This window comes from Vitis vinifera, chromosome 3 (genome assembly GCF_030704535.1).
Source record: "Vitis vinifera cultivar Pinot Noir 40024 chromosome 3, ASM3070453v1".
NCBI lineage: Eukaryota > Viridiplantae > Streptophyta > Magnoliopsida > Vitales > Vitaceae > Vitis > Vitis vinifera.
Genome location: NC_081807.1, coordinates 5938507 through 5952265, shown reverse-complemented (window position 1 = coordinate 5952265; position 13759 = coordinate 5938507). Strand labels below are relative to the sequence as shown.

At 36.8% G+C, this 13759-nt stretch overlaps 2 protein-coding genes across 3 annotated transcripts; both read right to left on the bottom strand.

Annotated features, from left to right (window-relative positions):
• Positions 1 to 383: 383 nt before the first annotated feature.
• Positions 384 to 2519, bottom strand: LOC100264093 (cyclin-D3-3). Its single transcript, XM_002285284.5, has 4 exons — positions 1699 to 2519; positions 1403 to 1604; positions 1127 to 1257; positions 384 to 1001 (listed from the first exon to the last, which is right to left on the bottom strand). The coding sequence occupies exons 1-4, from the start codon at positions 2233 to 2235 to the stop codon at positions 711 to 713; spliced, it is 1161 nt and encodes a 386-aa protein (XP_002285320.1). The 5' UTR covers positions 2236 to 2519; the 3' UTR covers positions 384 to 710.
• A 7075-nt stretch (positions 2520 to 9594) lies between these two features.
• On the bottom strand, positions 9595 to 13644 carry LOC100241815 (uncharacterized). Of its 2 annotated transcripts, XM_002285279.5 has the most exons (7): positions 13424 to 13644; positions 13218 to 13322; positions 12738 to 12864; positions 12568 to 12639; positions 10338 to 10383; positions 9914 to 10229; positions 9595 to 9834 (listed from the first exon to the last, which is right to left on the bottom strand). In XM_002285279.5, exons 1-7 carry the CDS (start codon positions 13464 to 13466, stop codon positions 9800 to 9802), a joined length of 744 nt encoding a protein of 247 aa, XP_002285315.1. In that variant the 5' UTR covers positions 13467 to 13644; the 3' UTR covers positions 9595 to 9799. The 2 variants fall into 2 exon arrangements, with proteins under 2 accessions (XP_002285315.1, XP_059591912.1); XM_059735929.1 differs by having other exon boundaries at positions 9595 to 10229; positions 13424 to 13601.
• Between the last annotated feature and the right edge of the window lie 115 nt (positions 13645 to 13759).

Below are 13759 nucleotides of genomic sequence, written 5' to 3'. Positions count from 1 at the left end.
AAATCTAAGAGGAATAGATGGTGTTTTTAGGTCGGGATTAGGTGGTTATAGCCTATTGGGAGGATGAAGGTCATTTCCAATTTTTCATAAAGTAGAGGCCCTTCCAACGAGGTCAAACCCCAATGGAAAAGTCTCACATAAACCAAACCCCTCAACCCCACTGGCCGACAACCTGTTTCTTCCTTCACATGTCTTCAACTCTCCCCCTTCTCTCTTGATTTCTTATTCCATATTTGACTTAGACTTAAGAGGTTTTTAGGCATGGACTTTGCTCACACACACCCAATCCCTCAACTCATTCATCTGTCATTCTAAGCTAGCTAAGAGTCCAAGCAACGAAGCAAAATGATGAGAACAAATAATCAAACACATATATACAAAGATGGCCAAAAATGTTTTGAATTTATGATAAAAATATAAAATATATATGTCCATATAAAAAGTATGTTGGGAACTGGGAACTGGGAAGAGACTCAAAAGAGAGTTACAGAGAAGACATATCTCATAGCAGCATTAAGCGGAGAAAGAGCAGATAATACTCTCTAGTCCTTTCTGTTCGGAAATGCCAGCCATTCTCCGCAGTGCAAAACTCTCTTTGAGACATGTTGAAGAGCTTCATAGTGGAAGTCCAGAGATGGCAGACAATTAAACTTGCACCATAATAGACATAATAGAATAATTATATATATATATATGCTCTTGTAGAGAGATTAACGAGGACTGCTGCCAATGACATCCACAAAGACACGGTTCAGTGATGGCAACCGCATCTGCTGCTCCTGGGTTCTGCTTTTCTTGAAGAGAGGGTCGACCGGTGAAGAGGACACTGATGATTCCACAGCCCAAGAATCGTTTGAGCTATCACAGCTGAAATATGCATCCATCACACCATTTGGGCTGCCAGGAATTTTGGTGTACTTGCGCTTGTGAGGGTTGTTTTGAGCATAGAAATGGGTGTTTGATACTTCCACAATGAGTTGATGGCATTCAGTCACTTTATCCTGTTGAAATGTTGGGGTTTTTTTAAGGCTGATTAGTGAGCATTAATGACTGTTTGAACTTTAATTTGAGACTAATAATGAAGACCGAAGAATAACAACCCCACCCATGAGAGCCAGACACCAACCTTGTCGATTTTGAGGATTCCCAGAAGCTGGTTTTGGTATTCAATAGGATTGCAGGGCTCAACATGATTTATTACGTGAAGCATTGTTGCAGTAGCCAATACAGAAGGAAGGTAACGGACGAACCTCGAATCTGTAAATCATCACAGAAACGTAATAAGCTTAATGATGAGAGATCAGAAGATTTTCTCTCTTTATTCCTTTGTAGTTATCGAAAAACCTCATTTACTGATCAAAGGACATGTATGAGTATGTAAGAGGCGTTACAAAATGCTCACCGGCGACGACAGAGAGGAGAAAACGCTCGCATAGGCGGAGAAACTCCCAGTGGAGATGGGTCTTCAATCCAAGCCTTCTTATGATGTGATCAATGAAGGAGAGTGGGGTGACTGGGTTCATCTTCCATTGAAGAGTTGAGAGCACCAGAAGCTCCATTCTCTGAATTGTTTTCGCTTCAAACACATACTTGCTGTCCTCCACCTGAAATGTTTTAACAAAACCCAGATTCAAAACTGACAAAATTGACCTAAAAATTTGACATTTTTAGGGATTTTTTCCCAGATATTCAACATACTTGCAGGTCTAGGAGGAGAGGCACTTGGGTCTCTTCCACCTTGGCAGCCAAGGAGAGACAAGTCACAGCTGCTAGCTGGATCATCCATGGCTTATCTCTCTGAAAATGGAGGCTTGAAAGGAACCTATCCAAGTAGTTAATGGCGAGAATCGCAGTTACAGCTGAGAATCCGTAATGGGCATTGACCTTCATCATCCACTCCACGGCCTGACGCCGAGCTACAGCGAGAGCACCATCCATTTCACCATTGCCGGCACCGAGACTCGCTTGCTGCTCTTCTTTGGAGAAGAGAGACAGAAGCTCCTCATCTTCCCAGAACAAATCCTGTTCCAGCAACAGCAGAGGAAGAAGAGTAGATGAAGGGTCTATCCCATCATTATCAACATTGCCATATTTCTCACAGGCTTCCTCCTGCAAACACTCATCTTCTTCTTCCTCCTCCCATCTCTCCTCCTCACAGTAGAGAGCATCCAATAAAAAAGAAGACGAGTTGGGGGGCTGTGGTGGTGTTTGTTGATGATGTTGATTTATTGCCATCTTCTTCTGAGAAGAAGAGGTTTGAGTCCTCTTCTCATTATACAAAAGAAAAGCTTACACCCCCCACCATACACATCTCTCTTCACTTTCTCTATCTCTGTTTGCAGACCGCAGAGACTAGAGAGAGAGAAAGAAAGAGATACACAAAGAGAGAGAGTATCAAAGTAGAAAGAGAAGGGCGAAGAGACGAAGGGATTTTTCAGAGTGGGTTTCACGCTTGTCCTTTATAATATTGAATTCTGTGGAGTCTCTCTCTCCCTCCCTCCCTCCTTTTTCAATTTTTATGCTTTCGGTGTGTAGTGTGGCTTGGCGGGCAAAAAATGTAACGGCACGCACACCAAGCCGGACCCCATGAAAACTACCTCTTATTCCATCCCTTCCATTATTACACATCTTTTCTTTTTCAAAACTAATTTTTAATTACAAAAAATATACGTGGAGGCTTCAGAAAAAACCAAATTTTCAAGTAAAACATTAATTATAATAATTTTAAAAAACATTTCCAAAAATAAAAAGGTGAAATAAAAGAATAGGTGTAGTAATTTAGAAAGAGGCCAAAGGAAGAGTTGACCCTCTTGTCTTCTTCTGGTTTTCCAGAAAAGGAAAATATAATAACATTATTCCCACTTCTCTACTGCCTCACTGTAAGTCTGTAACATAATCAATTGGGGCTTTGTGTTTTATCTTTTTTATTTATTTATTATTATTTATTTATTTATTTATTTAAAGAAATAAAAGGGACAAAAGATGGGGGAAAAGTACAAAAAGAAGGAACCCAGTAAAAAGAAACGAAAAATAATAAATAATAATAATGAGAAGAGGTTGCAATTTACCAATGCTGTTCACTTTGCCAGTAAAGAGTGATGCGGAGGGCAGTGAACATGGCTCATGGCTCATGGCTCATGGCTCATGAGAGATCGTGAGATCAAACATTCAGCCATGTGCGCGGATGGCGCGCGTGCCTTCACGCTACACTTTGGTGGGTCCCGATCTCATTTCATGATTTAACACCACTTTTATCCAATTTTCTACCCCAGTCATGATCATCCAGTTCATATGCATGCATTTGAAATTTTGACGTTTAAATTTCTAAAATGTGCTCAAAGTAGAGCTGCAATTTGGGCCGCTCATCCAAACCAATCTCAATTCAAAATCCATCAACCCTCACTCAATCAAACTCGACTTACTCAAAATCTAGTCCCATTTTTCTAAGTTTGGATTGATTAGACCCGAGTTGCATAATTCAAAATTCATTTATATATTCTTTTAAAAAATATTTATATATTTATAAAATTATATAAATAATGTGATTTTGAAAGGATTAGAATAGTCCAAATTATGACCAAAATAACTTTTGATTTCCCCCTGAATCAATTTATAAAATGTGATTTGAAATTTCCTACACCAATCATGATCATCCAATTCATATGCATTTGAAATTTTGACATTCAAATTTATAAAATGTGATCAAAGTGGAGCGTCTGCAATTTGGGCCGCTCATCCAAACCAATCTCAATTCAAGAACCATCAATCCTAACTCAATCAAACTTGACTTACTCAAAATCTAGTCTCATTTTTCTAAGTTCAGATTGATTAGACCCGAGTTGCATAATTCAAAATCCATTTATACATTTTAAAAAAAATATTTATATATTTATAAAACTATATAAATCCATTTAGGAATGTGATTTTGAAAGAATTAAAAATATATCATAATATTGAAAATGAAGGCGAATCATATCATATAGAATAGTCCAAATTATGACCAAAATAACTTTTTATTTCCCCGAGAATCAATTTTTTTTTTTTTTCCATTCGATACACAGATCAAATTTGTACCTTGAAAAAACCAAATTTACATCAGACGACTCAGACCCCACCACTGGGGCTGTGCATCCAAATTTCTTTCATTCCCAATTGTATGGGGCGTGATAACAGGCGCATTGGGGGAGCGTGGAGCGTGGTATCAGAAATGAATTCGTAGATAACAGTAACATCTGCCTGAGAAAGAGATGAAAAAAAAAAAAGTCATAAATGATGCCGTCTTGTATGGCAGTGGCAGGGCTAAAAGCATATATATAATCCGTACGCATCCTTTGACGTGCCCATAAATTTTTATTTTTTTTAATTTTAATAATATTATACCCATGAAAATTAAAATAGACCCATCCGTATTTCAGTGAGAATTTATTCCAAGAAACTCCAAAACATTAAATAACGAGTGAGAAAAATAGAACCATGGGAGGAGACAAGAAAGCTGGTGGTGAATTTATGATCTGAGACAGAGATATACATACAGAGACCAGATCATTAACCACTCATTTTGGGGTTTCTGTTGTGGAATAGAGATGGATGGAATGAGAACTATTTTGCTGATTATGGGAAGGGAAAGGTGGTTTTATGAGGAGAGGTGGTGGTGGGTAAACCAGTGGGGAATGTGAATATCCAAAGCTTGAGTAAAGCCAGAGTGTAATGCCCGAGCCTTGGGGTGTGCAACGAGTTGTAACACCCACCTTGGCCAATGCCTGACACTGCCTTGTCTATTGTATATAACATCACACCCTATGGTCAAGATTCTGCAACTAAACACTAGTTGTTGCTTTTCCTATAGAGTATAGACGTCTAAGTGTTTTATCTAAATGAGAAATACTTATATTGGGTAGTACACCGATGGAGAAAGAGGTGAATGTGTAGGGAATTGGGAATGGGTCATAGAGATTGCTCTTAAATTTTAATAGACATCAAATATCATGGAAGGTTTGACCTCCCTTGTCAAAGATTATTTGATTTACAAATGAAATTATTAAAATTCTATCTAGTAAGTGGTATTAAAGTAATGATGTTAGAATATGATAATTATTAACCAAATCACGTGCACATGAGTAAAAAAAAACAAAACAAAATTTTTGATGTGATTCGATGTGATTCTTGTGTCCATAAAATGTACTAACACTCAATAATTCACAAGACGAATGAAACAAATTCTAATGATGAAAATATAAAATAAAAATATTTCAATTACAACTACACACTTTAAAAAAACAAAACCTTAAATATAAAAAGATAAAATATATGATACGTGCAAACTCGTTAATTATCATATAAAAAAAAATTCTTCAAAAAGCACACCCCTCTTCAATCCTACGAGTTGAATGAACAACTTGATCCCCTGAGAGCTCACTAAGAAACTCAACCCCCATAACTAATGGAGTAGTTCAATCATTAGCATCCCAAGTAAAACACAACAATATTGATTCAAACTTCGTAATCCAACAATAATATTGTTCTTAAGTTGGAGGATGAGTTATCCAATTAATGACTCCTAAAACATATTCCTAAGCTCCAACAATCTTATTCTTAATTATGAGGATGAGTCATCTAATTGATAACTCTTAGAACAACTTCGTAAGTTGTGATATCCAATGTCATTAAAGATTTAATATACCCTCACTAAATATCGATTGATTTTTATACGAGATGGTTAAAATTCAATTTAACCTAATCTAACACATTTCATAACCCTACTTTCTAGAAAGAATAAAGTTTGTGCTATACATTAGATATTTATGTTTTTCTTTGATTAAAAAAAACATAGAAAGGAATTGTCATCTCATATATAACTGAAATTTTGGAAAAATACATTTTAATCTTCTGACTCAAAATAGTATCATATTTATCCAACATAGGTCTCTAGCTAATTCAATTTCCACAAAGGAGAGAAGAATCTTTTAAGGTGGTGAAAAAATAGCAGTCTGACTAAATTGGATGACCAATGGTTGAAAAGGGGAATTGGAAGCACAAACTAGACCATTTGAGAATCCTAGCAATCCTGCCTCTGGCTTTGGTTTCCCTAAACTTGGAAATTGTCCAACTTTACCTCTTTGGGTTTGCTAAAACTTTTCTTCTTTCACCCTGTTAGTTAAGGTGAAACAGCTTGATGTGACTGACTTTGATTCCCATGAATGGACAAAACTCAACAAAGAAACAGGTTCAATAAATCCAACCTGTGGATGAATGGATGGATGGATCTCCATTTATTTAGCATTGTTGATGGTTGGTAGTACATATTGAATCAGCCCTGTTCATTAATAGTAGTTTATAAATAAACCAATAATTCCCATTTTTGCATAATTTATGATCCTCTGAAAAGCTCCTCCAATAAAATTTAATGTTTCAATATTTTGATTTTGTGTAAAGACAAAACCAATTTATTGTTGTAAAACCATCAATTTTTTTTTTTTTTAAATATTTGAGTTTTTTATTAGTTAGGCAAATTATGTGAATGATACAATCTAATATTCTCTCTCACATGCGATAAATAAAAAATACATAGAAAAACCCGGATGAATAGATGAGAAGTCTCAAACTCTACTCTTCAACTAAAGTTATGATATCATGTTAAATTACTAATTTTATAAGTTAGTTTCGATAAAAAAGAACTCTTATAAGAAAAAATATCGCTACCATTTTACATGCATGCTATACCACTTTTGAATTTGAGAATAGTCTATGAGAAAACCATCTTCCCATAAAAATAAAATAAAATCAGCAAAATACAAAAAATTAGGGAAGTGATGCTTGAAAAACAGTCCAGTTAAAAATTGCAGAAGGGAACTGAATAAAGGACTACAGATACAGAGACAATGAGAAAAAAAAAGAAAAAAGAAAGAGAGATGTGGTGGTGGCCAGCCTAGATTTAACTTACTCAGACAAGAATCAATTATCACAACAGTTGTTACACTATTAAGTCCACTGGTAGCGTATCATCTTCTTATAATATCCCAACCACAAACATAAAAACAACTAAAAGGCAGCAACCCCTGCTGCATCATTTTTCCTTCCAAGTCAACCAGCCCCACCACTTCTTGTTTTGGTTTTAGGACTTGGATGCATTTCCATCACAAATCATCTCTCCCCACTAACCCAGCTTAAATGTTTTGACAGATGCATGGAACCCCTGTGAGATTATTGGTTAACAATAGGACAGTACTAATTCACCTTGATCATTAGCCACTGGTTGGTAATATTTTCAATCCATGCACTAGATTCAAAATTAGCATCAATGTTCTCTCTTCTTCCTTTCTGGTATGGATGTCGTTTCAGAGGAGATCATGGAAATGATGATGATACAATGCTACATTTTATGATGCCTCAGATGGCCATTGAAGAACTATATATTTGACAGCAAGAGTCACAGAGGCACTTAAGAGTACTTTTGTTTAATCGAATCATATTAAAATTACAAGCACCATGTAAAATGGTGATCATATGGTGGGTGACTTTAGTGAACCTAGGTCTCTAATCATTTATGAAAAGTCATTGGCAATGGTCTTCTCCTTGTCTTTTATGAATCAACAATATGATAAAGAGGGGAAGAATTTTCAAAGTCCCTTCCCCCAACCTCCCAACCCCCCAACCTCTCCCACTTGAGGTAATTGTGGATTGTGTTTGATTATCTTCCTTTTTCACAGTGGGTGCTTTGAGGGCTCATGACATGTAGCACTTGAGAGGTTGGTTTGTCATCCACTATCAGTAGGTAGTACCTTTCAAACTCACCAATAATAGCTCCCATGGCTTTGACCAAGGGAGGAAAAAAAGAGCCCATCTCAACCAGATAAAAGTGATCAGCTGAGCTTTTGACTCATCCACAACCATTTTCAACCACTCCCCTTGAAAAGGCCTTGTGGAAGCAGATGGCGTTGGAAGTGGAACATCTACCCTGTGTGGGCTGTGGCTCCCACCTAAAGACAATCTCAATTGCTATATCCTGAATGTGACACCAAGCAACACAAATGGTAGAGTCTTATTAGTTGGATTATTACCAGTTCTCAGCTTCAAGGGTCTCCTCTGATATCATTATCATAATTATCTTCACATTGGGCGAATTGCAACATCTCATTTTGATCACCCATACAGTAAGAATTAGTGAACTGTCAATTATAAGCCACCATAATTGACTGGAGACAGATAAGGAGAAACAATTCAAAGCTTGAAGCCCAAAATACCTACTAGGATCGAGGCATGTGGATATAGTTCTTTTGGTGCCAAGTAGCTTTATATTTATGGCTCATTAATCAGTCTACTATATGCTAAGGTACTCCCAGTTTGGAAAGGACAAGCTTGAAAGTGGCTTCTACTGGGGTCACAGTGACACCAAGGGCTATTTTGCTGCTTTGAGTTTTAATTGTATGTTTTTTCCAGGCAGACATCAAGTAGGTTCAATCTTTAATGTGTTTGGTACTCCAAAAAAATAAAAAAATAAAGAGTCCAATAAAAATAAAGAAGAAAAAGAAATTCCCCAGGCAAAAAGGCCATGGTAGAAGCAAAAAGATGGGAATTTTTCTTTATCTGTGGTTACTGATTGTATTCCCTTCTGTAAATAAAGAATCTCATGCAATATAGCAATGTGAGAAAAGAAGAGAGGGGCCCAAACCCAACCTCGAGAATGTCCTAAAAGGGCTAAAAGGAAAAAGCCAGGGCTAAAATTAGCGAATCAAACAAGGCCCATTGGCTAGAAAGACGAAAACCCAAACCACCATCTTGATAAAGTTTGATTCTTTTTTTTTTCTCGTCTTCTCGTAATTGATAGTATGATGGGTATCGGGTATATGGGTTTTTCCTTTTAAGCTTTGTTTGAATCTCGTTGATAATGAGAAGGTGAAGGAGAAGAAATTAATAATAAAAATTAGTAGAAATTTGACAAGGTAGGAAAAGTTCAAAAGAAGAGTTATCAAAAACTTTAATTGGGCATAAAATTAAGAATTTTTTTTTCTTTTGTTCTTTTACCATTTCACCCCTTTCTCTCTTTTGTTTCTTCTAATCGATGAAAGGCTCAAGTCATTCATACAGAAGAATATTGAATTTAAACCTTAGAACTACCTATAATTCAAGCCAGGTTAATGCTTAAGTTGTTTAATCAGGACAAAATAATCACCATTTTCCAATATTCGTTTCGCCCTTCAAGCTTAAAAAATCAATGCTCTAAGATTTTCTTGATACAAGGGAGGAGTCAGTTTAGTTCTACCTGAAATTGGTAATTTCAAATTTCAAATTTATGATCAAATTCTTGGGGCCATCGGCATACCCAGTTTCACGCCTCCCAAGTGCTTTAGACTTGTGATACAAACCATTGAAGAGCTTCCTTGTTTTCTTTTCTTCTTTTTTTGGTCCAAAAATGTTCATTTATTTCAATCAAAGATACAAATGGAAGGAGCAACTCCAATAACATAGCATCACTTTCTCATGGATAATCTCAAGCTGATGCTTAAAAAATGTTGAAGGCAGTGAAACATGCTGAACAAGGAGCCTTAAAAGTATTAGAGGAAAGAAAGACTACAAAATGATATGCAAAACAAAGAATTTGTTATCAACACTTGAAGCGGCGAGCCTAGGAATTAATTTCTTATCACAACCACTGAAATCTTTGACATTAGAGAGAGAACCCAGGAAAATGTCATCACAAGCACTGAAATCCTGTGTCATCACAACTACAGAATAACAATTACACAGTCTACACATGAAGGTGCTGACCCATTCCTGCTCTTCACTTGGACATGCATTTAGCTCAGTATGGTGGAGGATACAATCCAGGGTAATGACCTATTGAAAAACAGAACAGAGATTTAGCATTGAAGATGAGATGACAATAGCAAGAGATGTAAGTAGAAAAGGAAATCACCTGGAGGATGATATGGTGAGGCTTGTGGAGGCGGAGGATAACCTGATGGTGGTGGGTATGGTGCTGGGGGATAAGCTGAATGTGGTGGGTACGGCTGTGGAGGATAAGCTGAAGGCTGAGGGGGAGGGTATGACGATGTTGGATATGCTCCTGAATTTGGTGGGTATGAAGGGTAGGGAAATGTCGCTGGATAGGCTGTAGCCGCTGATGGATAAGGACCAGCAGTCACTGGTGGAGGAGCAGAGTATAGAGAGACTTGGGGCGCAGGAGGTGCTACATACGGTGGTGCTGATGGAGCAAAGCTTGTTTCTGGTTTCTGCAATGCCCGGCAATGCAAAACATGACTATTTATCTTCACACAACAGTAAATAAAAGCCCATGGTATTTAATCATAAAAAACGAGTATGAAAGTAGAAGAGCTTACTCTGGCATTTGCATAGTGCAATATCAGTCGAACCTCTCCCGCATGTCTGCAATGGATAAAAGGAACGATTCAGAAGTCTGAAAATTTTCTACGCAAAAGGGTATTCACACTACAGATAATTTTGTGTCAGGTTGTAAATCTACATATGAATAAGCAACAAGCTAGATCCCAAATAGACATTAACAATGCTGTTAATATCACTTCCTAAATACAAACACCTTGTTTCATGATTTCCATGAAGGTAAAACATTGTCACATTTTGAAGTGTAACTACTTCATTGGGAAATGTATTGTAAGAACTTTCAGGTACAAAGCATGCTCAGCAGTCTTCTCCTCCCTAGCCCACATGATATGACCACCAGTCCTGAAGGATGTAGGTTACACAGAACTTTCAGAAACCAACTTATCCTTCCCCTCAATGTAGGATGCCTTCACCACCTTGGCTAAGATAGGAAGGTCATGTTCTCCTTTCCTCTGCTGTTGTATTCCCATTCTGTCTTTTATTTTTTGCTGTTTTCTTATAGAACATGAGGCTTATCACAATAATTTGACAGTTGAGTCAGCTTACTAGCTAATACTGTCACGGATAACTAAACAAGATTTTGGAACATCCTCCAAGCTATCAGATCAACATTATAAGAAACACAGGTCATAGTTTTCAAACCCAGCCCAATCTGCCCTTCCCCTCAATGTGCAAGGCATTAAACAACATAGCAAAGATTGGGAAGCCCATCCTCATCTCTCTTTTTGCACATATTTTTCCAAGTTCCTTATAGATATATATATGCATAAACACCTTGGGGCTTCATCACCACTCACCAGAGCTCAATTATGATTGTGCTATGATGCATATTCACTCAGCTTACCAGCCTGTGGCTACAATTCAGAACGTGTTTTCAAAACCTAGAGCCATGATGAATGACCACAGAAAGTTATGGAATACTTTCTAAGATCAGCTCAACAGTGTCACTTCCAATGGTTGTTTCAAACTAGAGTTGTTTGCTTGGAGTTTAATAAGTTTGGTGGGCCCTACCTATCAAAAAAAAAAAGTTGGGTGGTCCCCTTATAATTTAATTCATGAACACTTGGATGATGTCAAGGTTGAAATTGGAACGTTTTTCATAATCTAACATGTCTTTCTCTGGTGCTAAACTATGGTATCTTTTCAGGGGGATCCTAAGAATTCAGTGGACTTGTAGAATAAACTAGAACAAAACCCAATTTGAAAAACTCATATTCAATCACCTCAGGTGCAAATACAAACTATTCTCTGCCATGATGTCAGAACCTAAAGAGACACATTCTGAGGTCAAAAGACACCATCCAACATCTGGTGCAAAGCATGGGCCTACACAGAAATTTGATGATTACGATCTTCATAAGGTAAAGAAGAAACCATTGCCTTTCCCTATGTCAAGACAAGCATCCTACAGATAAATGTTTCACTTGTAAGGCTACGAACTCCAGCATATCAACATAATAAGTCTATCACATAAAAGAAAGGCACATGAAAGTTATAAAATTTTAGAGAAGTGCTGACAATTCTAAAATCTAGGAATTGGAGATTTTCATTAGGTTGAAGTAAAGGGAGAGGACCGTACTTTTTTTCTTTTTTCTTGTAATTTTTTTGTTTGTTTGTTTGATAGGCAAGCTAAAGAGAGAGGAGTGTTAAAATACTTCCATGTCCTGTATTACATATAACTCAGGATAAACGGTAATAATTTATTTCACATAACAAAGCTTTCTCATAATCCACCATGCCAAAAAATTAAAACAAAATAAAATTATCTTAGAACCAATGTTTGTTAAAAAGGTGGTATTTCTTTTTTCTTTTGGATAGGCTTGTTAGAAGTTAAAATACTGTCAGTTTCAGTTTCTTTTCCTTGTACATGGAAAACCAATAGTTAGGGCTACAAATGAGGCCAACTGAGTCCCTCCTTTTGCACAACTCAAACACAAGGTATGATGCAAAAACCAATATGAATTACAAAAGCCTTAATCCTTTATGCTAGGCCATTCCTTAAAATTTCCATTTCCAGCCATTCTTTGATATAGAGATACAGTACATATACTTCCTGAAATCATAGGATGCTTGAAACTAAATCCTCAACATTGAAATTCCGTGGTTAAGATTGATTTTTAAGCATGTAATGGCTAAGATTTGAAAGTATGGTAGAATTCTCAATTTCATAAATTGGTCATAACTTGAAAGGGGCAGTTTATACTTTACCTGCCAGTCTTAGTCTGAAGGGGCCAAGCAGTATCATCGTATCCCTGGGAAAGAACCTTCTGCAATTGAATCCTAGAAACACAAAAACCAAGAAGATTCATCCAATTCAAAATCGAAACCAAAATCCTTCCCGAAAAATCACAATTCTATTGAAGTTTGTATTTAATTACTTTCCGCTGCCAATAAAGTCGTCATAAGTGAGGGTATTGCTATTCCAAACCACAGCATTCACCTCGCGAAGGCCTTCGATTAATGTAAACACAAATTTCTCTTGAAATGTAGGGTTCTTGCCACCATCTACACCAATCAAATTCAACTCAGAATCAGCAAACCCACCAATTGTTGCAAGAATAGCAGCAAAATACAAGGAAACCCACATAAAAAAAAAGAAAAAAGAAAAAAAAAAACATTAGGTTTTTCAATATAGGTCCCTCCAACGAGTCCACACAACTCTGCCTAAATAAAAGTATTTGGATGATTTGATGTGAAAGTTCTTAATTTTCTTCCACGTTTTTCCAGGAACCCAACAAAGGGTATATGCAACAGATCAGTATCCCAAAGGAAAGGTCTAATACAACATGTAGATCCACAAACACATACACAAAACTGAAAAATAAAGAAATAAAAAAGGGGAAGTCACAAAGGGCAACCTGTACAGGTTCTTGTACGGAACTTGGTGCTACCATATTCGAGGCAAACATATGGATCTTGCCTTGAAATCCATTCTGTGTCCTTCAATTTATTGCATCCAACCACTGCATCCCAAACCCCAAAACTTGTGAATCAAAAGAAGATGATGATGATGCAGAAGATGAAAATAACTGAAATTGGAAGACATGGGCAGCCATAAAATCACCTGTAACCTCAAGAAGCTGGCCCTGTATACCAGAAATCGACATGGGAAAGCACTATGCAGATTGGGTTGAAACTTGAAAGTAGGTACATTGACCCTAAAAGAAACACCTTTATAAACAAAAATAATAACAATATCAACCATTAAAAAAAGTTACAACTTTTCAAATAGGATTCCCCCTCTACAAATCTTTTGTATTTGGGTCACGTTTTCCGTATTTATCGTAATTTTCAACATTGGGCAGTCATGGGCAGTCATTTTCCACATTGGGTTTCATGTTATCACCAGCTCATCATTGAATAGTAATTACCCACCAATCAACTCAACCATATAACAAAT